The 22,803-nt window shown below is 42.4% G+C and overlaps 1 protein-coding gene across 5 annotated transcripts; it reads left to right on the plus strand.

Moving 5' to 3' along the window:
- The first annotated feature begins 13,564 nt into the window (after nucleotides 1–13,564).
- LOC136480019 (DNA (cytosine-5)-methyltransferase 1A-like) lies at nucleotides 13,565–22,799 on the plus strand. Of its 5 annotated transcripts, none has more exons than XM_066477820.1 (13): nucleotides 13,565–13,623; nucleotides 14,703–14,869; nucleotides 16,346–17,795; nucleotides 17,986–19,468; nucleotides 19,603–19,767; nucleotides 19,876–20,068; nucleotides 20,159–20,270; nucleotides 20,347–20,494; nucleotides 20,588–20,785; nucleotides 20,878–21,141; nucleotides 21,235–21,396; nucleotides 21,496–21,714; nucleotides 22,205–22,799. In XM_066477820.1, exons 3-13 carry the CDS (start codon nucleotides 16,351–16,353, stop codon nucleotides 22,334–22,336), a joined length of 4,521 nt encoding a protein of 1,506 aa, XP_066333917.1. In that variant the 5' UTR covers nucleotides 13,565–13,623; nucleotides 14,703–14,869; nucleotides 16,346–16,350; the 3' UTR covers nucleotides 22,337–22,799. The 5 variants fall into 5 exon arrangements, with proteins under 5 accessions (XP_066333917.1, XP_066333954.1, XP_066333815.1 ...); XM_066477857.1 differs by having other exon boundaries at nucleotides 20,878–21,135; XM_066477718.1 differs by having other exon boundaries at nucleotides 20,347–20,785.
- Nucleotides 22,800–22,803: the final 4 nt, after the last annotated feature.

A 22,803-nucleotide genomic window follows, 5' to 3' on the forward strand; every position in this document is an offset into this window, starting at 1 on the left:
AACAATGTTAGCTGTATATGCATTCACATCAATTTTATAGCATCTTTTACAACCATCACTAGTGGAGACATTAGAGTCTTCGGTTGCCTTAAGAGAAGTTGAAGTGCTAGCCCAAAGAGTACTATAGTTTAGCTCAAGATTTTGGTATTTTTCTTCCAAGGTTGTAAGGCTTTCTTGAGCTATACTCTTCTCATTCTTGAGGCTAGCTACTTGATCATTAACTAATGAATGTTCCTTAGTCAATTTCCCAATTGAGTCATTGGCTAAAGACAATTCTACAGTTAACTTCTCAACCTTCATCTTTTCCTTGGTGATAGATTCTTCAAGTGCAAGGTTTCTCTCTCTCTCTCTCTTGAGTGATTATATCTCCTTGCATCTCTAAGCATCTATCCCTCTTCTCTAATTTCTTCATTAGCGTTTTTGTTTTAGTGAAGGCCTTTTTACCAAATTTCTTTATCATTGTTGCTTCAATTTGTTCTATGTTCTCATCACAACCATCATACTCATCACTAGAGGGATTGGGTGTAACATATACCTTCTCCCCTTCAGCCATGAGGCAAGTTAGAGTGTAGTAGTCATTGTCAATGAGGTTGGAGAAGAGCTTCGGTGGTGAAGATAGGTTGGGGAAGAGTTTTGGTGGTAAAGTTGAGTTGGGGAAGATCATGGTCGATGAAGAGTGGTGGATGGCGATGTTTGTGGCTCCCTTCTTCTTCTTCTCATCATCACTTGAGTCACTATCATTTGACTCCCACGCTTCCCCAAGATGAGCTTCACCTCTCGTCTTGCCTTTGTTCTTCTTGTCTTCATCCTTGTCGTGCTTGTGCTTCTTCTTCTCATTAGGACAATCGGCTATGAAGTGACCGGTTTGACCATATCCATAGCAAAACCTCTTTTTGTACCTTCTCTTTTCATCACCATAGGTCTTGTGGTTGCTCTTCTTCTTCATAAACTTTCTAAGATTTCTAATCACAAATGCAACCTCCACATTGGAATCTTCTTCTCCACTTGAGGAATCATCCTTCACTTTCTTCTCCTTCTCTTGACTTAAACCTTGACCTTCATGTTGTTGAGTTGCTTTAAGGGCTGCACTCTTGTTGCATCCCATTGCATTAGGATTTTGATTGTGAGCATTGATTGCATCTTCATCTAGACACTTATGATGCTTGAGTTTTGAAAGAACTTGGGGTGTCATCTCATCATAACCGGGCCTTTCCATGATCACGGATGCTATCATATTGTTCTTGGCTCTATAGCTTCTCAACATCTTTCTAACAACCTTGTTGTCATCCCATTCGGTGCTACCAAGAGCTCTTATGCGGTTGACCAATGCCATAAGCCTATCAAACATGGATTGTGTTGTTTCATTTTGCAAGAACACAAATCTTTCCAATTCACCATGAAGTAACTCAATATTACCTTTTCTCACACTCCTATCTCCTTCAAATGACACTTTCAAAGTTTCCCAAATTTGCTTTGCACTCTCCATTGCATTCACCTTTCTAAACTCATCCGAAGCTAGGCTTGACACAAGCAATGCTACGGCTTGTGCATTTTGATGGAGATTGTGCACTTCTTCCGGAGTTATCTCTCTATCTTCATCAATAGGAATCATCACACCAACATCCACAACTTCCCAAAGTCTTGCAGCAATGAGATGCATCTTCATCTTGTAAGACCAATGGGTGTATCTTGTTCCATCAAAGTGAGGTGGCTTGCCAATGTAGATGGAAGGAGTATGTAGAGGTGAACCTTTAATGAGTTGTCCATAGTAGAAGTTCATGTTTGAATATATTCCCTTTCCATGAGCATGCTCATCGGCTCCAATATCACTAGTGGCATCTTTGTTTGCTTTATTCTTGCCACTTGTTGTATCAAAGTTGCCACTTATTGCATCATCAACCTTCTTGCTCAATTCTTCTTTCAACTTGCTCATCTCATCTTGCATCTTCTTCATTTCATCTTGAAAGAACTTGACTTGAGCAGCCATCAACTCTTCTGCTATTTTCTTGGCCATCTCGACGGCATCAGCTTGCATCTTGTCAAATTCCATCATTGTTTCTTCTCACACGGTGAAGCTCTAAAAGAAGACCTTGCTCTGATACCAATTAAAAGGATCTAACAATGCCTAGAGAGGGGTGAATAGGCATATCTAAAAATAACTGTAAATGCTAAGTTCAAATTTGTCAGACAATGTCGGAAGTCCCGATAGTTTGGGTCAAAACTCCAGACGTCGTCAAAAGTTCTGGCACAAACGTCAGAAGTCCCGACGCTTATGTGAACTACAAAAGCAGTGCCAAATTTAACTTTGCGGATAAATAATCTCACAACCCCACTTCCTAGTGGTTTGGTGAAGATGTTGGGTCACTCCCTTGATGCCAAAATGCCTCCAAACCGTAGATCGAGTCTAAACCCTAAAATGAAGTTCGAGAGAGAGAGAGAGACACAAACAAATACAAGTAATCTTGAGCAAACACAACAACAAGCACACGGGACACATAGATTTATCCTAAGGTTCGGCAACCCTACAAAGGAGCTCCTACGTCCTCGTTGTTGAGGTGACCACAAAGGTCGGAGTCTCTTTCATCTCTTTTTCTCTCTCAAAGCAACCACAAAGGTCACTTGAGCTTTCCACTAAGAAATCAAGGGTAATATAAACTTCCCAAGGCTCTTTGTGGGGGGTACGACCCTGGATACCCATGGTAGACCACATGGGCTGCGCCCTAGGGGTGGCCCAGTCCACAAGATAAAGCCTTGCGGGGCAGACTCTGCTTGGCGCCTCCCGTAAGACATCGAGAAGATATCCTGAAGATACTATGAGATCTATTAGGATATGTATGATCCCATGATTCATATAATATGTTATTACTTTCTGGTTATCTCTTAGATCTAACTGACTTTTAACCCTGCCCCCTCGGACTATATAAGGTGAGCAGGGGCCCCCTCCAAACTCACGCAATATCATACGATAGTCAATACAAACCAACAGACCATAGGAGTAGGATATTACGTCATAGTGATGGCCTAAACATGTCTAACTTGTGTGTCTTTGTTGTCTTTTTGTTCTTGATTACACGCCTCTCTGCCGATCAATCTACCTTCGTGGGGTACCCCTCGGAGGATAGCCGACGATATTCTATCGACACTCTTCCACAAGATGGAAACTCTTAGGCAACGCCTAGCCGGCTAGGAGCAAAGCCCCAGGAGTAATAGACGCAAATCCAACTGGCTTGATGAAGAAATCAAGTGCTCAAGCTTTCCAAAGTGATTCTTTCACTTAATCCACTCTCCTTTCACTCAAAACCCTAGGGGCATTGTAGCACCTGGTTTTAAGAACAAAACTAGATACACATTATATGTGAGCCCAGAAAGTCAAATCTCACATATAGCTACAAATAAGGGTAATATCGAAGGACAATGCTTAATATATAACTTACTTAGTATAAAGGATATAACCTTAGACAACAGACAGCGGAAAGACAACTCTATTCTTCATGCAAAGACTCTATTTCCATAGGGACAATGACTGGTTGATCATAAGCCTAATTCCTCTAGACTCTAGCAATCTGGTACCCATCCAGGATTTTTATCCAAATAATTAAAAAATAAAGCAAGCGTAAGTACATGTCATACTAAAAAAATATAACATGGGGTTCATGAGGCTCAAAAGGCTAACACTAGTTTCACTATGATTAGCTTTTAATTGTCAGAATTTTAGCATAGGAGTAGCAACAAGTTTATCACAAGCCCATAAACACATGATCAAGTAAACATGAATAATGAATAGCATAAATAATTAACCATTAGTGAGCATCTTCATCGTCCATATCATTAGTGTTCATCATCTATTCCATAAGGGTTCCAAGGCCGCTCGTGACCATGAGCACGACTGATATACTAGTTTTACACTCTGCAGAGGTTGTACACTTTCACTATGAGTCGTGATTTACTCTTTCGTCTGAGGTGGCCAACCTCTTGACCCACTACCAAGTAAGGTCGGCAGGGTTCACTATAAAGCCTTTCAAAGGTTCGTCTAACAAGTTAGGGCCATTAGATTTACTCGTCAAATAGATATAAAGCCCCCCTTCCCGATGGCACAATGACATGCAGCCTATACTCAAGGGGACAAAGGCCGCGCTATACCCGATTCGTTAAGCCATTCTTATGCTAATAAAGGTAACCACTAACAAGCTAAAAAAAGTCCTCATATTGAGCTAAAGTCAGAATCATATAGCCCTCACAGTTGTACTATAAGTCCCGGATGATCACTTACACATAAGTCCTTAGGAAGAGGAATCTAGAGCACCATAAAACAACCCAATGCTCTAGCTCTCTTATTCCATGTTGCTAAAAAGCATCTTTTAATGTTTATTGCATATTACATTAGTCAAGTTACAAGATCATGGTTGTAGTTGAGCACTAGCAACATACTACCCAATGCAATAACCAAAGGTATCAAGGCACAAGGTACAAAGTACTAGGAAATCCTTAGTGGTAGTTAAGTTTGACACATGCAGTATGAATTAAATGATTAAAGATGTATAGGATAATAAGGAAGATCCCATGCTATACTTGCCTTAAATTTATATCCTTCTTCAAGTCCAAAACTTCAAAGATCTGCTTCTTGATTCACCACGTATAACTCACCGACTGGACAAGATCATAAAGCACAACACAAGCATCCATGCAATCATACATGAAGCAAATAATAGATCTAAATTAGAACAATACATCAAATATAAAATCAAGATGAAAAGTTTGTAAAGCGAATCTACATCTCGCTACGAACACACAGACGCGAAAAGCACGCTAATCGGAGCTACGGTGAAAAAGATACATCTACCGATAGATTTGCTTTATACGTGGAAAAGAAAACTATAGGTTTCATTTATTTTAACTATATAAATTCATATATATATAAGATATTTTATAAATAATATAAATTTAATTAAGTCAATTTTAGATTTGAATTATAAAACTAAAGTAAAACAAATCATATTTTATTTATAATGTCCAGTTGCATAATTATTAATCAAGATACGATTTAAACCATGAAATTTCAAAAATAGTAATATAGAAAACAATGTTACTAACACGTAGATCTCGTCGCTATGAATCTAACGCAACTTGAACAGGTCAAATCAGAGCTAAAACGTAGAAGATATGAATTAAACAAGGCTTTCTTTATTAAAATAATAGATTAAATCTAACCTTGAATTTTAAAAGTTGAAACATATCTACAGTAGTATGAACATGTAGATTATGAAATTATGAACCTAACGCAAGTTGAATGGATCAAAACGGAGTTAAAACAGAGATTTTATGGTTAAAACAAAATCAATGGCAAATATGTAAATAAGTGAAAACGTATTTTGGATCTAAACCGATGAAACTACGCTTTCCAAAGAAGAAAACGTACTCTAGAAAAAGTGCTATGGACTGCGGGTTCTATAATTGAAAAAGGGAGGGGTTCTTTTGAAAATTTGCCCGCCGAAGGGGTAAGTTCTAATCCTGGCCCTTGATCTAGATTTGAACGGCCAGGATTGAAACAGGAAGGGAAGGTGGCCGACGGCGAGTTGCATGGTGGCGGCGCCATGGCTAGGCAAAGAGAACTTGTCGGAGTTCTCAGTTTTCGATCTACGGTGCATGGTTTTTCGAACGGAGATGTCTAGGAGAGAGAGGAGAGGATGGGGAACTCACCGAAACTAAAACAACAAGCGAGGAAGCGACGAAGGCAGCGCGTCGCTCGGTGAGGCAGACGACAATGGCAGCGGCTAGGGCTAGGCAGCTGCGAGCTCGAGTAGGGACGAAAATCTTACTCCAAGGTGGAATAGGGAGGCGGCGTAGGCTCGGCCAGCTATTTATGAGGTTGGGTTAGCTTGGGCGGCACGACATGGCACGTAGAGGAGACGGACACGAACGACGTCGGAGATGGTGTCTGCGCCAGACACAATGCGAGGAAGAAGGAGACCCCAATAGGTGGGCCAGGGCGGTCAGTGACTTAGAGAGGGAGGGGAACATGCGGGCGCGGGGCAGACCTGGGCTAGCGCTGCTGCTGGACCGACGTAGGGAAGTAGAAGGCCACGCGAGAAATGGGCCGAAGGAGATGGGCCAACGCTGAAACTGGAACGGCCATCTTGCGGAGCTTCGGCCCGAGCGGGGAGGAAAGGAGGAAGGCCAAGCGGCCAGCTGGGCCAGCAGAGAAGCAAGGCCGATTGGGCCAAAAGAGAGGAAGAGTGAGGGAGGAAGACTTTGTCTTTTTATTTTTATTTGTAGAACTTTTTCCAAAGAAATTTTCAAAAGGATTTTGAATTTGAATCAAACCAAGCATCTCTAAAAACCCTAATGCAACAGCATAAATACACAAACATGTTGCTACCTTATGATAAATTTTAATTTAATGAAAATTATTATTTCCCTATGTTTTCATGAGCACAAAATTCAAAATTACCTCAATTTACATCTATTCCAAAAGGAGCAAATTTTAGGGTGTTATAGGAATCGAAGATTGGAGCAAAGGGGAGAAGAGAGGGGTGCCTTTGTTGCTTGGGAACTGTTAGGACGAAGGTTAGTGAGCAGTGAATCAGTGGGTAATGGTTAGAACTGAGGAGAGGGCTATTTATACTCATAGTAGAAATCTAACCATTCATATCTACGTGGAAAGTTCTGACGTAGATCCTAGGACTTTCGACCTTAATAGAAAACACTGTTCACGCAGGGTCAAAAGTCCGCATGAGCGAGTCAATGTCGGAACTCCCGACAAATGTTGGGACTTCTGACTGTCGGGACTCCCGACATACGTCGGGACTTCTGACGGGCATAGTTAGCCGACCAGCAAAACCCCAGGTGTCGGGACTACCGACTTGGGTTGGGACTTCCAACTGTTGGGAGTTTTGACTCACGTCAGGACTTCTGACGGCCACGGTCACCACGCAGGCTAAGTGACTGGACGTCAGGACTTCCGGCATGAGTCGTGACTTCTGACGGTCAGGAGTTCTTGCTTACATCGAGACTTCCAACGACCACGGTCACCGCGTAGGCTAAGTGACTAGACATCAGGACTTCTGGCATGAGTCATGACTTACGACACCAATAGTCACCGAAAAATATTCTACGTGCTCGTAGAGTGCTAGAGTGTCTCTCTTTTGATTTTATTTTTTATGCTTGAGCACTCTATCTTACTCAGACCAACTAAGTTTGCATCCCTCTTTATAGTGCGGCGGATCATAAACTCAAAAACAAAAATAAAACCCTTGAAGAGCGCTTTGAGTTCGTCCGCCTTTACAACTTCAAGAATTGAGGGATACCATTTTATCTTTATCAACTCTTTAAATCTTTCATGGGACTAATAGCTGCGACATATATAGGTCCTTGTGAGGGAGGAAGCCTCGGAGCCACCACCGACTGGCTCGACTGACACCGCGCCTGCCCAAGGCAAGCCCCGGTGCATAACCCTTATTTTTGATAATCACTATATATATAGGTGATGTGCATTTACGTTATAGGAATTTTATAAAAACCACATGTATAGATATATATGTCCTATAAGTCTTACTAGTGCAGGTTCGAGTAGCTGATATGCTTAGGTTTTCGGTAGCGTGAGTAACCTGCCGTTACTCACAATAGATGATTATTATAATTACTCTCATGATAAAAATGGTGAAAGGAAAAATGAAGATCGGGCAGGGATATGGTATATGTATTGGTGGGTGTAACAAGTTGTGTCCCACGACCACGGGGCTTAGCTTGGTTATGCTATTTTCCCTGTTCGTGTCGATTGAGGATCGCCCGTTGCTGTGGATGGTAGTCAGGTCATAGACTTATTATCTTGAGCATATACTTGCTTATGGGAGCGGGAAAGGCTCATTATGCTCTTGTCGTGGGTTCTGGCTCTTTTCTAGACCAACTGATTGGAGACGGGAAAATGTGGAGGTCTAAGCACCATATTGAGACCGGGTCTCAAGTGTGGGGGCTTGGAGTCTAAGTTTGGACGGGGACCTAGACCCCGTGACAGGAGTGGAATGGGTTGGTCTTGTTTGTGCCTGGTGTACAAATAGGGTGTGTATTTCGGGGTACCCAGCTAGGATACATTGGTTCGCGAATCACCGTTTCTATGAGACGGTACGACTTGCCTATGGTCTAGCACCGTAGTAAAAACTAGAATATAAAAAATGGTAAATTGATTCTGATTGCTCAACCCTTGCTTGAAAGTAGAACAGATATTTACCTAGAATGGTTAGCTAATGAAGTAATCATGACTGCTAATTAAACTTGATCTTAAGGACGTACTTCTAGTAATGCTTTTCGCAAATAAAAAGAAAACAGCAAACCCATATTGCCTATCATACACTTTGGAGTCGGGAAACTATTCCCACTAGTCGGGTAAGTCTTGCGAGTATATTGTGTACTCAGGGTTTATTTCACCCTGTTGCAGGTGTAGCTTGAGGAGTAGCTCTTGTGTGGAGGATTCTTCTGGTGGGCACAGACGGATCCTTGTATCGTTTCCGCTAGATGTTTATTTTCATTTCGTTGTTTAATTATCGCACTCTGAACCCTGGTGTTGTAATAAATAATTTTCAAGAACTGTTGTTGTATGAAATAGACTAAGTATTATAAGTTCATACTCATTATTGGATTCTGGATGTAAAACGTGGATTGCTTCGAGTTCACCCATGGGGTGTGCTCGACGAAATTGTCCGATGTAGCTAACTTTCGGGGTGCTTAGTGTCTAGTGAAATACGAGCGCATCCGAAAGTGTGTTATTTTGAGCGGTTCTGCCACAACGCCGCTAGGGTTTTCGCCCTCCCATTTATCCCCCTCCCCCCGTCTTCTCTGCCACTTCTCGCTCTCTCCCGCTCTTGCTTGGCCCGGTGTTGGCGGCGCGGTAGCAGACGCTCCTAGCCCTTGTGGAGGAGGTGGCGTTGGTGGTGTGGCGGGCACATCTCCGTCTCCGCTTCGCCGACCTCTTCGTCTCCTTCGTCGGGTGCTAGTGGTGGCCATTGTTCCGTGGGCCTCTTCTTCTTCCTCTGCTCTAGATTTGCTTCGTCTTCCCCCGGTCCGATGTGGTGGTGCTTGTTTGCCTCGACATTTCTGCCTCGTCTGCTCCTCCTGGTGTTCCTCTTCGCTCGTAGCAAGGTGATATCCCCTTTCGGTTCCTTATGTCCTTTTGGTAGTTGATGTTAGTTGGGGAAAACTAACACCTTGTCTAGGCAAACAAACAAGGAGCCAGCACCAGCCAATCCACACCGGTTCAAAGCAAACAAACAACCCCAGTTGCGTCGGCTAGGGCGGCCTGGTGCAGGCCAATGCCTAGCTCATTCGACCCAGCCACCCTAGCCCACGCAAACAAACATGGCCTTACGAGCTAGTTTCTATACGCTTCCTCATAAGAAACAACGTATCGACCATTGTGTGGAGCTCTGAATGGCAGTGTGGGCACTCAAGAGTCAAGAGCCGTGCCACTTCTCTCGCAGAGCCATTTTATGAGCTAGTGTTTGGTAATAGTCATAGAAGCTAAAAGTGAACCTTCTAAAAAATCTCTACCAAAAAGGGTATGATAATAAAGCTTGAAACGGGACCACGGGAGGGGGCAAATTGTCATTGTTACACGGTGTCGAAGAAGCAAACAAGCATTTATGTGAGTGTTGTCTAATTTACCCCCAAAGCAATAAATTCTGACTTAAATATTGTATTTTCCAAAAGAAAATCACGGTTCACAAAAGTTTTACTCTTGCTAATGTCAAATATAAGTTCATTATTAGGACGTTGGCTGACCTTATGTATATTGCATTCTGTTTAACGAATGAAAATTTATTATTCTAAATAGAAAGAATTGCATGTATGGAAATATTTTTCAAATATATCAAGTGACATCAACCTTTTGTTGTAAAACTGTACTTCGTATGATCTCTTCGGTTGACGGTTTAATAACTAAATATTTGTTTGAATGGACTAAAATAAGTTACTAGCTGTAAAAAGAGGCTCTGACTGATCCAAACAACTCAACTCATATTTATAACCTATTTTAAACTATTAAATTCAATTACATAATTTATAGAAGGTTATTAGCTACCTCTCTCTCTCTAGCTATTGTAGGTACATACAATTTAGCTGATCCAGTAGGAATAACACGCAATACTTTTTAAGACCCATTTTTGCGCTTGTAAGTGTATCCTTCAATGTGATACACGGATACACTAACTAAAACAAAATCAGGTGAGCCCTTTATTTTCTTGATCACACATTATTCTTTAACTATTTGCCACTGTTATGAATGACATATTTTCACGTACTAGGTTTAGAACAAGGGCCTGTTTGAAAGCCTGATATTTGCCCCTCAAAACTCTGTAAATTACATACCCCATTTTTTTTCCCGCCACAGGGCGGAATTCACTGTTTGGATGATCGGTAAGCCCACTTATTTTGCACTCGGTTTGGGCCAAAACCGTTGGAAAAAAATGTCATGTCCAAAAAAAATACGATAACTATCGGGTGAAACTCGACTCCGCTCCGCTCGGTGCCGAGGGGTGAGAGTTTATTGCGGCGGCACCAAACCCTAGAACTACGCTGCCGTCCCACCTCACGCCGTCCTACTCGACGACTGCTCGCCTCGCCGCTGGAGCCGACGGAGGCCTCAAGCGAGTGCACAAGCCTGATCAGCGACATGGGGGTGCGTCCCTGCAGGAAAGGTCGAAATCGACGACGACTTGGGTTCGGCTCAAACGACGCGAGATGACTATTGATCTGAGTGGCGGCTCAATGCTATAGAGGAGAGGAATTGGTGGATGGGTGCTCAGGCTGCTTGAATTTGCTCCAGCGAGTTTAGGCAGAAATGGCGGCTAGAGCTTGGATTCTTTGGCCCTGGTGCCCCTAGCTTCGATGGAGTCCGACAAGGACTGCCTGGGAGAGTAGCAGGCGAGGTAGCGAGGCATCACACACTAGTAAACATGGGATGGCAGCCGAATTGTCGACAAATTTGGCTGGCGACAAGCAAAGTGCGCGTAAGAAGTTTGATACAGTGCTTCCAAATTACAATACTTCTTTCCGGAAATAAATGCACCTCTAGGATGTGTGGAGGAAGACCAAAGCTACTATGAAATTACATATACACCACTATAAAAGTAGTACCAATATATAATGATTGCACTTTGGAAGAAGAGAAACTAGCAAAATTTTAGTAGCATTTAGGTAGTCCATGGCTAAAAATGCTCTTCTTATGGGACAAAATTTGAATACTAGATGTGCAATTATTTTGGGATGGGGGAAGTATGTGTTACAAGTGCATGATTATTGACTGGTTTTCTTGTGCACATTAAAATACTATTGTAAACAATTTACATGTGTATATGTTTTTGTAACAACCTCAAAACAAGACCAACACTTTAAAAAATTAATATAAGAGAGAAGATATTGCTACATCTCTACCACTTTTGCTTACATGGCTACTCAGGTCAACATGTCAACGGCCCTGTTCGCTTCGTTGAAAAAACAAGCTGAAATACTATTCCGGCTAAAAAACAAGCTGAAAAAGACGGATTATAAGATAAACGAACAGAGCCGGCGTAATATTTGGCATATTTGCCAAATACCCTTTTTTTAGTGATCAAACCATCTTTTTGTTAAAAAAAAATACCTCTAGCATCTTCTTACCCCAGCAAAAGACTATTTATTTTTTCCTTAGAAAGAAAGTCCAATCTCCATTCTCATTTGCAAAGACCATTTCCTAAAATCGAAGCTGAAAATTTGGGGTTAGCCGCGTACGCCTGCCAAAAATGGTCCCCCACGGCGCGAATTTTTTTTTTACTTTTTAGCCTTTTTTATTAAGTTTCTCACAAATAGACCACTATAGGAAGATTTTAGAATCTGGATCCTTAGCTCGGCGCCATCGATGCTGGCGCTGAGCTAACACATCTCGACGCCAGCGTCCCTAGCGCCGAGGTCTTGGACTCGACGTAGACTTGATGCTGACTTGGCGCCGAGCTCGGCGCCGTAGATGCTGGCGCCGAGCTCGACGTCGTTGACACTTGCGCCGAGCATGCAGTTCTAGGCGTGGAGTGCAGATGCTGATAGCCTGAAAAGGGTCACGTCGCCTAGCTACTGGCAATGCGTGCACGGTCAGGCATGGAGACTTGCCCGCCACGTGGAAATCACATCAGCTTTTTACTGTGTTAGGCCAAGCACCGTCAGTGGCTTTTTACTGGATGGATGACAGAGAAGAAAAAAAAAAGCACTCGCATCAACTCATTGGAAAAACACTACGGCCACGCACTTCTCCCTCACCCTCTCCCATGCTTTTGATATCATTTGATAAAATTTAACCATATTATGTGAGAAGTGCGTGGCCGCAGTGTTTTTCCAATGAGTCGACGTAAGTGTTTTTCTTTTCTCCTCTGCCATCCATTCAGTAAAAAGCCAGTGACGAAGCTTGGCCTAACATAGTAAAAAGCTGATGTGATTTCCAGGTGCCGTACAGCGCGGGCAAGTCTCCATGCCTGACCGTGCACGCATTGCCAGTAGCTAGGTGACATGACCTTTTTTTTCAGGCTACCAGCATCTGCACTCCACGTTGGACGGTGGTGAATGACAGAACGAGTGCACAGCGCTCGAGGCCTAGAACTGCATGCTCGGCGCCGGCGTCAACAGCGTCGAGCTCGACGTCAGCATCTACGGCGTCGAGCTCGGCGCCAGGGTGACTGGCTCCGAGCTACCTGCCAAGTCAACATTAAATCTATGTCGAGCTCAAAACCTTAGCGTAAGGGACGCTGACGTCGAGATATGTTAACTCGGCGCCAGCATCGATGACACCGCGGAGTAACGAGAAACTCTCGAAAAAAAAAAAAGGCGTGTTCCTCCTTTCTGCCCTCCGTTATTACCTCACCACTTCCCCGTTTCTCTCTACTCCCACTTCCCTTTCTCCTACACGCTTCGCCTCTCCACGCCGCGTTCGCCCGCGCTCGGCCTCCGCTGGCTGCGCCCGCCGCAGAACCACGCCTCCGACGCAAGCCGCCACTCGTCGCTTCGTCGGTGAGCGCGTTGGTGAGGCTGCTCGCTTCGTTTTTGCTACCATGCCAAATGTAGTAGTACTACTATGGAGAGGGTTTTGGGCGCGGTTTTCCTTCCATGAATGGGGGGGGGCGGGAGTACCACGTTTCACCGATCGAAGGAGCTTCTCCGTGATCGGGCCTCCTGCTGCGGCGCCCAGCAGTTCGCTTGCCTTGCGTAATCTGTAGCGAGCTCTCGTTTGTGGTCTCTAGTGGGGTTTTCCTATAGGAAAAATCACCCCTCCGTGTGCTTCCGAGTTGCGGAGTTCTGATTCGGTGTGACTTTCAGTTCGTGGGATCTGGTCTAAAGGGCGAGCGTTGGTAGATTTGGGGCTTTGTTTCACTGCCTGCTGCTGTTGTGGGGTCGCGTGGGTAGGTTGCTTTGGTTGTGTCCAACGGTTGTATAGTTTTCTCGTCTTGATCGTGCAGCTGCTTGTAGGTGATTTATATATGGGTCAGGATCTGGCGTGGATTTTTCTTATTTTTCTGGCTTCCGCACGGTCATATTTGGTTACTTTGTCGTGCAGGAACCGCGTATTCGGTGATGGAACGGTGACCTGCTCCGGGGATTCTGCTCATCGTGCTGGTATATCTTTTCTCACGTGATTACGACTCGAATTCAGTTCACCTCCTTTGTAGTTTTTATGAAGCAGATGCTTAATTTTGTTAAAATAAATTTAAGTAGTAATGCTGGTAGCTATGAACTTTGTTGTGAAATCAGTGAAGAGTTACATGTGCATGCTTCTTTTGGTCTGGTCGAGTCGCTAATTGTACCTGGTTTTGCGGTTGCACTTCCCAGGTAGTGTAATTCACAAGAAGTACGCTACTGTTGCTGCCTCCTCAATGTTCGTTAGTGGTTTTATCTGATCTTGTCATGAAATGGTTGATAGCTGTGGATCTGCCGTACTTTATGAATGAACCAATTCTCACAAATTATCTCTTTTCATGGTATCATATTTAGTGAATGAACGGGTGCATATTTCATTGTAGTCTAGTTATGTGGTGTTGATGTGTTTTCTTACTCTACATTTTAACATGATTGAATTGAAAGGCACACTTACCAGTAACTCCCTTTGTTCCAAATTATAAGATATTTTGGCTATTCTAGATACATTGCTTTTATCATATATCTAGACTATGTATATCTAAGTGCATAGTAAAAGCTACGTATAGAAAAGTCAAAACGTCTTTATAATTTGGAATGGAGGGAGTATTTTATAGTCTCATTACATCACAAGGTACTCCCTGTGTTCAAGAATACGTGGCAGTTTTTAGATAATTGTATTATTTTCACAACAAATCTAAATAGTAACAGAGATGTTAATAGTAAAAGTTGAGGAAGTTTGTTGTGTCAAATTTAAAACATTGTATGTTTCCAAATGGAGTAACAGAGATATACTATGCACTTGCTTTTGCTCTTGAATATCTCAAACTAAATCTATATGCTGCAGTTAGTAGTTTAGGTCAAATTCTCAAACGACAAAATATTCACTGAAGTTGCAACATTGCGTTATCATGCTTTGAGTGTAGTGTAGTGTAGTTTTTGTTTCCTATTGTCTTTGTTTCCTCACTTAATTACTAAAATCATTTTAGCTCGCTATTTGATTCTTACATTTGTTTTTGGAAATGTTAGTTCACATATTTACTTGATTCTGAACTTTACAGGGGTGTTATGGCAAAACATCAACGCTCTGCTGTTGCTACAGCTACAGATCTTGTTTCCAAATGCCTTGTAGCTGCAATATAGCAATTTTCCTTTTCAATAAATTCTCTGTAGTGCGCCATATGAGGCTATGAACCGTGGCACAATTGTTTCTACTGATGCATTAAAGGTTGGAAAAACTGATATATGCCAGCTAGGCTACCTCAAAAATCCAATTTTATTTCATGCTTGTACGGTGATACGTATTTGATACTAGAACATGTCTGATATTTTATATGTATTGATATGAATTAGGGGGGTGTCAAATTTAGTTTGTTCTTTAAACAAAGTTGAAAACCCAATATGCCTTTAGACAATTTTTTGTCAAATTTGTCATTACATTTAGGTCATCATGGAACCGCAACCAAACGAATCGAATCGCTAGCTCCCAACTTGGGTTCTTCCTTCCTCTGTCCTTTCTGCCGCCACCGCCACCACCTCCCTTCTCACCATTGTCTCCCTCACTATCATTCACGCTGCCTCCTTCCTCTATCACACTTCGCCATAGCTTGAGCTCATGTCAATGTCGAGGAGGCAAAGTGTGCATTGCTTTAATCAAGGTATTTCTTTTGCATTTACTTGTGAAACTTTTTAAATCGCGTCGTTGTAGGCGTACCAGGTTCCATGGTGACCTAGTAACATAGGGAATATAGTTGAGGACTCTTTCATATTGATGTTTTGCTTTTGGTTTGGTATTGTAATCTTAGCCAACTTTATGTGCATTGCTTTAATCAAGGTATTTCTTTTGCATTTACTTGTGAAACTTTTTAAATTGCGTCGTTGTAGGCGTACCAGGTTCCATGGTGACCTAGTAACGCAGGGAATATAGTTAAGGACTCTTTCATATTGATGTTTTGCTTTTGGTTTGGTATTGTAATCTTAGCCAACTTTATTTTGCCTCAAAGTCGAGGAAAGGCACCATAACATGTATAGTCTTTGTTGTACATGGGCGGGGTTAGAGTGAGCAGTAGTAAGTTAAAACACTACTCAAAGAGAGCCTTTAGAAGTATCAAATTTAACTGTATATTCATTATTTCTTAATTGCATACATTGGGATTATTGTTCATGAGGCGTCACTGGCACCAGCTTGTTTAATGATAATAATGTTTGGAGTTTAGAACCATCCTTGTTTCAGGACATGCACTTATATGGCGTCTTTATATGAATGGTTAAAAGGCTAACTGAAGAACTTGTTCTCTGTAAACATGCAGTGTCCAGTATCTACACTGTAGTTAGTGATTTACCAATCTGCAATCAAACTAGTATAGCATATAAAACGGATCAGATCCTGTCTTTTCTAACTTCATCATCTTGCCTGAAACCTGCAGTTCTAGTTATCTTGGAATGACTGCATATGCACTCATGTTCATTAGCCAGGCTGGGCATGCCTAGTATGATTGCATGTAATGCATGAATTCAACATGGTGCATCTTTTGGTGTGATCCAGAATTGAGCTGTTGCTTTCTGCACATATTTGAATGCTATACCTATTAGTATTAAATACGATTCTGTTGGTCAAACTCCTTATCTGAACCCCTGTGTTTCATCTCATCCCTGCCTTTGCATTCAGTTATCTTAGCATGTTTGTTGCTCTTCTGGATTTCAGGAACAATGAAGCGCAAAGCAAAGCTGCAGAATAGGGAAGATTCCATTGAGAATGAAGAAATGGTGACTGAACATGAGGCTAAAACAGATAGCAATGACACCACTGATGAGCCTGTTGTCCGCAAGAGACCGAAGAGGGCAGCTGCCTGTTCTAACTCCAAAGAGAAAGAATTGGGCTTATCCGAGGAAGATTTAATTATCACAATCAAGGAAAGTAGGGTGGAAGAAGAGGAAATAGAAGCAGTTAGGTTGACAAAAACAGAACCTGAAGACCGTCGGCCTTCCAGAAAACTCATTGATTTCTCCTTGCATGATGCAGATGGTAATCTACAACCATTTGAAATGTCTGAAGTTGATGATATTTTCATAACAGCTCTTATCATGCCTTTGGACGATGGCCTGGAAAAGGACAGGGAAAAGGGTGTACTCTGTTTAGGATTTGGGAGAATCAAGGAGTGGATAATTTCTGGCTACAATGAAGGTACTGCAGTAATTTGGATTTCAACAGAAATAGCTGATTACAAATGTGTGAAGCCGGCAAGCAGTTACAGATCTTATTTTGACCACTTCAGTGAGAAGGCTCGAGTCTGTGTTGAAGTTTACATGAAGATAGCCAAATCAGTTGGCGGAAATCCTCAGTTGGACCTGGAAGAGTTGCTGGCCAGTGTTGTCCGTTCCATTAATTCAAACAGAAAATCTGGTGGAACAATGAGCAAGGACTTTGTGATCTCCAATGGTGAGTTCATATACAACCAACTTGTTGGGTTAGATAAGACGGCAGCCAGCAATGATGAGATCTTGGGCACACTCCCTGTTCTTGTTGCATTAAGAGAAGAAAGTAAGTCTAGAGTAAAATTCAACAAGTTCTCAGCTATGCCTTCAAATGGAGCTCTGAAGATAAAGGACGAACATCATATGGGAGTAGGTGACAATGATGATGAGAAATTAGCAAGACTATTGCAGGAAGAGGAAGAGTGGAAGATGATGAAGCAGAGAGGCAAGCGTGGAACTTCACAGAAAAATGTATACATCAAAATTAGTGAAACAGAGATTGCCAATGACTATCCATTGCCAGCTTACTATAAATCATACAATCAAGAAATGGATGAATACATATTTGATAGTGACATTAGCATCTTTTCTTCTGATGATATGCCAGTGAGAATCCTGAACAACTGGGCTCTATATAATTCAGATTCCAGACTCATTCCATTGGAGCTCATCCCTATGAAATCGGGTGCTGAAAATGATACAGTGATCTTTGGATCAGGTTTTATGAGAGACGATGACGGTAGTTGCTGTTCAACTGCTGAGCCAATGCAGCTATCTTCTTCCTCAAGTAAATCGAACCAAGATCTGGGAATTCCAATTTATCTGAGCCCAATCAAGGAGTGGGTTATTGAATTTGGTGGTTCAATGATCTGCATAACCATTCGCACTGATGTGGCTTGGTAAATATCCTAACAGCTCCAATACACTCTATATTATTCACTGTCTAAAATTAAATGCTATTTTTTTTTGTTATTAAAAGAACAGCTCTGACCTTAAATTTGACACTTTATTTCAAGCACGGCATATTGCAGTTACCTTCTATTTAGCCTTCTTCCAACTAATATATTATTATTGATATCATTTTTCCAGGTACAAATTACGCCAGCCAACAAAACAATATGCACCATGGTGTGAGCCGGTTCTGAAAACAGCAAGGCTGGCTGTTAGCATCATCACTCTTTTAAAAGAACAAAGTCGTGCTTCAAAGCTTTCTTTTGCCGAAGTGATTAAAAGAGTAGCAGAATTTGACAGCGTGCACCCTGCATTTATATCATCAAATACAACTCTTGTTGAAAGATATGTTGTGGTACATGGACAAATAATACTTCAGCAATTTGCAGATTTTCCAGATGTGTCTATCCAACGGAGTGCCTTTGTCACAGGCCTTATACTGAAGATGGAAGAAAGAAGACACACAAAGCTGGTGATGAAGAAGAAATCTCAAGCAATGAAAGGAGAGAATCTGAACCCAAGCGCAAAAATGGGTCCAATATTAAGAAGGAAGCTTATGCGTGCAACAACTACAAGATTCATCAGCAAGATATGGGGTGATTATTATGCCACACACTTTCCAGAGGATACAAAGGAAAGAGACGGAAATGAGCAAAAGGAAATCGATGAAGAGCTAGAAGAAAATGAAGATGATGATGATACTGAAGAGGATGTAAATATTGAAATGGAGCAGGCTGCAAAGACCCCACCATCAACACGATCTAATAAGTCATTGAAGTCTTGCAAGGAAGCTAAGTGGAAAGGGCAGATAGCTGGAAAAACAGTATCTGGTGAATTTCTATACAAATGTGTTACATTTCAAGATCTTAGTATTGGTGTTGGTCAATCAGTCTCATTGGAAGATGATTCAGGAGAAGCCATCATGTGTTTTGTTGAGTACATGTATGAGAAACATGATGGTACAAAAAAAATCCATGGAAGAATTCTGCAAAAAGGTGTTCAGACTGTTCTTGGCAATGCTGCAAATGAAAGGGAGGTTTTCTTGACTAATGATTGTCAAGAATTCGAATTAGGTGACATCAAAGAATTGGTGACTGTCAATCTCCAGTTGATTCCATGGGGTCACAAATACAGAAAAGAGAATTCAGAAGTTAATAGGATTGAGAGGGAGAAGGCAGAGGCGAGGAAGAGGAAGGGTCTACCTGTGGAATATTTTTGCAAAAGCTTATACTTGCCAAAGAAAGGTGGCTTCTTCTCCATCCCTCATGATAAACTTGGCATTGGAACTGGTGCCTGTAGCTCATGTGAGGAGAGAAACCAAGCTGGTGATGAATTCAAGATACTTTCAGGGACCAGTTTTGTCTTCAACAATATTAGATACAATGTTCATGACTTCCTGTATATTAGGCCTGATTTTTTCTCCCAAGGGGAGGGCTATGAGACCTACAAGGCTGGAAGAAACGTGGGCCTAAAGCCTTATGTTGTTTGCCATGTATTGAGTATCGATGCTCCTAATGGATCTAACAAAGCGCATCCAGAATCAACAAAGATCAATGTAAGAAGGTTTTACAGGCCGGATGACATATCATCAACAAAAGCCTATACGTCAGATATAAGAGAGGTTCGCTTGTTCTGTCTAATCAATGCATCATTCTTCTTTAAGTGCTGTAGATGAGCTTGTGACTTACCACTCACACTTCCCTTGTTTCTGTTGTCACTTGGGATTTAATGCTTGCATTCTGTCATTTGATCCAGGTATACTACAGTGAAGATATCATGAGTGTGCCAGTGACAATGATAGAGGGAAAATGTGAAGTTACGATGAAGGACGCCCTTCCAAATTCAAATCTTCCAGTGGTGGTTGAGCATGTATTTTACTGTGAACTTTTGTTTGATCCTGTTACTGGATCCCTGAAACAGGTCAGACATTCTGAGTTTCACCTTTCATTTCTCAGTTGCTTAGATTGTTTTCCTGAGAAATTTCTTTAGATGATTAACTGAGCTTATCTTTGCATGATCTTGAACCAGCTTCCACCCAATGCTAAACTTATGTCATTGATAAGGAAGGCACCTTCTGCTTCCAAGAAGAATAAAGGAAAGCAAATTTGTGATGATGAGCTAGATGGTTCAGACAAAAATGATATGCCGTCAGACAACTCTCTTGCAACCCTGGATATTTTTGCTGGCTGTGGTGGTTTATCTGAAGGATTGCAGATAGCTGGTATGTACTTGTCCTGCAGATTCTATATGGGTTGATGGGAACACCTTGATTGCCACAGCTATTTTACTTTCTGATCATACAATTCTGCAGGTGCGTCAAAAACAAAATGGGCAATTGAATATGAAGAGCCTGCTGGGGAAGCATTTGGTGAAAATCACCCAGAAGCAGCAGTATTTGTGGAGAACTGCAATGTTATTTTGAAGTATGACAATTGTTTATCATGGATATGCTTATTCATGCATTGCACCTTCCACTCATTTCTGAGTATTGTCTTGCAGGGCAGTAATGGATAAGTGTGGTGATGCTGATGATTGCATCTCTACTTCTGAGGCTGCTGAACGATCATCAAAACTTTCTGATGAGAAGACTAGGAATCTGCCCGTGCCTGGCGAAGTAGACTTCATAAATGGTGGACCTCCATGTCAGGTCTGTTGTTTTTCTCTGACTAGGAAACATTTTATGCTTGTTTTCGATATTCTAAACCAATTGCATAACTTTCCCTGTGCATCCTTTTTGCAGGGGTTTTCTGGGATGAACAGATTCAATCGAAGTCCCTGGAGCAAGGTTCAGTGTGAGATGGTTCTAGCATTCCTCTCTTTCGCAGATTATTTCCGCCCAAGATTCCTTCTCTTAGAAAACGTCAGGAACTTCGTTTCATTCAACAAAGGCCAGACCTTCAGATTAACACTGGCATCACTCCTGGAGATGGGGTACCAGGTGCTTGCTGTTCTTCTCTACTAAGTAGTTCTTGCATTCTAGCTTTTCGTTCAACACTAAATTTTGTTACCTTTTCCTTTACATGTTCTCAGGTTCGATTCGGCATTCTAGAGGCAGGTGCTTATGGTGTTGCACAGTCCAGGAAAAGAGCATTCATCTGGGCTGCTGCACCTGGAGAGACCCTTCCGGAGTGGCCTGAACCAATGCACGTCTTTGCTAGCCCTGCGCTGAAGATAAACCTCCCTGACGGCAAACACTACGCAGGGGCACCTTTCCGGTCAATAACAGTTAGAGATACAGTTGGGGATCTCCCACCCGTGGAAAATGGAGCCAGCAAGCCAACAATACAGGCATGTGTCAGTGTCACTCAACTTAATCTCCAGTCGCTTTCTTCTGTTGGTGCCCTTGGCTGGTAGTATCAGCTGGATTTACTCCTTCCTATGGTGCAGTATGGGAGTGAACCAGTGTCATGGTTCCAGAAGAAGATCAGAGGCAGCACCGTGTTGTTAAGTGACCACATATCCAAGGAGATGAACGAGCTGAATCTCATCAGGTGCAGGCACATTCCAAAGCGACCTGGCTGCGATTGGCATGAGCTACCGGATGAGAAGGTAACCACAGCCTGCTCCTTTGTCCACCAGTATTTGTTTTGTACTACCTTTGTTCTAGGTAACCATGCCCCATTTGCCAATGGTTATGCGAGTACACAGGTGAAGCTGTCAACTGGGCAAATGGTGGACCTTATACCCTGGTGCCTGCCCAACACTGCCAAAAGGCACAATCAATGGAAGGGGCTGTATGGGAGGTTGGACTGGGAGGGCAACTTCCCCACATCCGTGACCGATCCCCAGCCTATGGGCAAGGTCGGTATGTGCTTCCACCCTGAGCAGGACAGGATCGTCACTGTTCGTGAGTGTGCCAGGTCTCAGGTAATTTGCCTTCGCATCGCATGTAAGCCCTTGTTTAGTTCGCGAAATTTGGAATTTGGGGCTACTGTAGCACCTTCGTTTTTATTTGGCAAATAGTGTCCAAACATTGACTAATTAGGCTTAAAACGTTCGTCTCGCAATTTTCCACCAAACTGTGTAATTAGTTTTTCTTTTCATCTACATTTAATGCTCCATGCACGGGCCGTAAACATTCGATGTGACAGGTACTGTAGCAACTTTTTGGACTTTGGGGTCCAACTAAACGAGGCTTAACATATAGATCATTGGTTCCTCAATAGCTGCTGCAATTCAGTAACAGTAATCAATCAATTCTTAGTAGCTTTGGCCTGCTCTAGCGTTGCTACTGTTTGAATTACTTAACAAGAAGCAGACTAGACTTCAGAGCATTTCTTTTTGAAGAACTTCAGAGCATTCATGTGCAAATTGTCTCTTGACATCCGAATCTTGTTCACATGGTCTGTGTACGCAGGGCTTCCCTGACAGCTACCGTTTCGCGGGCAGCATCCAGTGCAAGCACAGGCAGATTGGCAACGCCGTGCCACCTCCGCTTGCCTACGCGCTCGGGAGGAAGCTCAAGGAAGCCATCGACGGCAAGCGCTGATCGTCTTGCCTGCTGCGCCCGTCATTTTTGGGTTGGTCCTGGTGCATCTGATCAGCACTGAACTTCCAGCATTTTGTGAGCAGAAAAGACTCTTTAACTCGATTCCGGGATGGCTACACGGAGGGCCTTTTAACATCTAGTAACGGGAGGCTTTAAACTAGCTAACACCAACAGGATTCTGGGGTATACAAGCTTAGAAACAGAATCATAGCATTGGTGGTATAGTATTTTGTGGGCAGTGACTATTATGTCACTGAGGGTGCAATCTTTTGTGGACGGTAACTGAAGACATTGGTGGTATAATCCTCTGGGCAGTCGTTTAGTAAGTAGCTATCGGCATGAATTAAATGTGAAATTTGAATGACTTTCTAGGCATCTTTTCAAGTAGAGATGAGCACAATCAGGATCTATTGCCATCTTTTCTGGTTCTGATCTAATCTTGTTAAGTAAGGTCAGAACCTTTATTC

This window comes from Miscanthus floridulus, chromosome 1 (assembly GCF_019320115.1).
Source record: "Miscanthus floridulus cultivar M001 chromosome 1, ASM1932011v1, whole genome shotgun sequence".
Lineage (NCBI taxonomy): Eukaryota > Viridiplantae > Streptophyta > Magnoliopsida > Poales > Poaceae > Miscanthus > Miscanthus floridulus.

What these genes read in the sequence shown, in the direction of transcription:
- LOC136480019 (XM_066477718.1), top strand. Translation starts at nt 16,351, where the DNA reads ATGAAGCGCAAAGCAAAGCTGCAGAATAGGGAAGATTCCATTGAGAAT. An exon ending in AGCCAACAATACAGGCATGT is followed by an intron (nt 21,142 to 21,234) that starts GTCAGTGTCACT and finishes CCTATGGTGCAG; the next exon opens with TATGGGAGTGAACCAGTGTC. An exon ending in GTGAGTGTGCCAGGTCTCAG is followed by an intron (nt 21,715 to 22,204) that starts GTAATTTGCCTT and finishes CTGTGTACGCAG; the next exon opens with GGCTTCCCTGACAGCTACCG.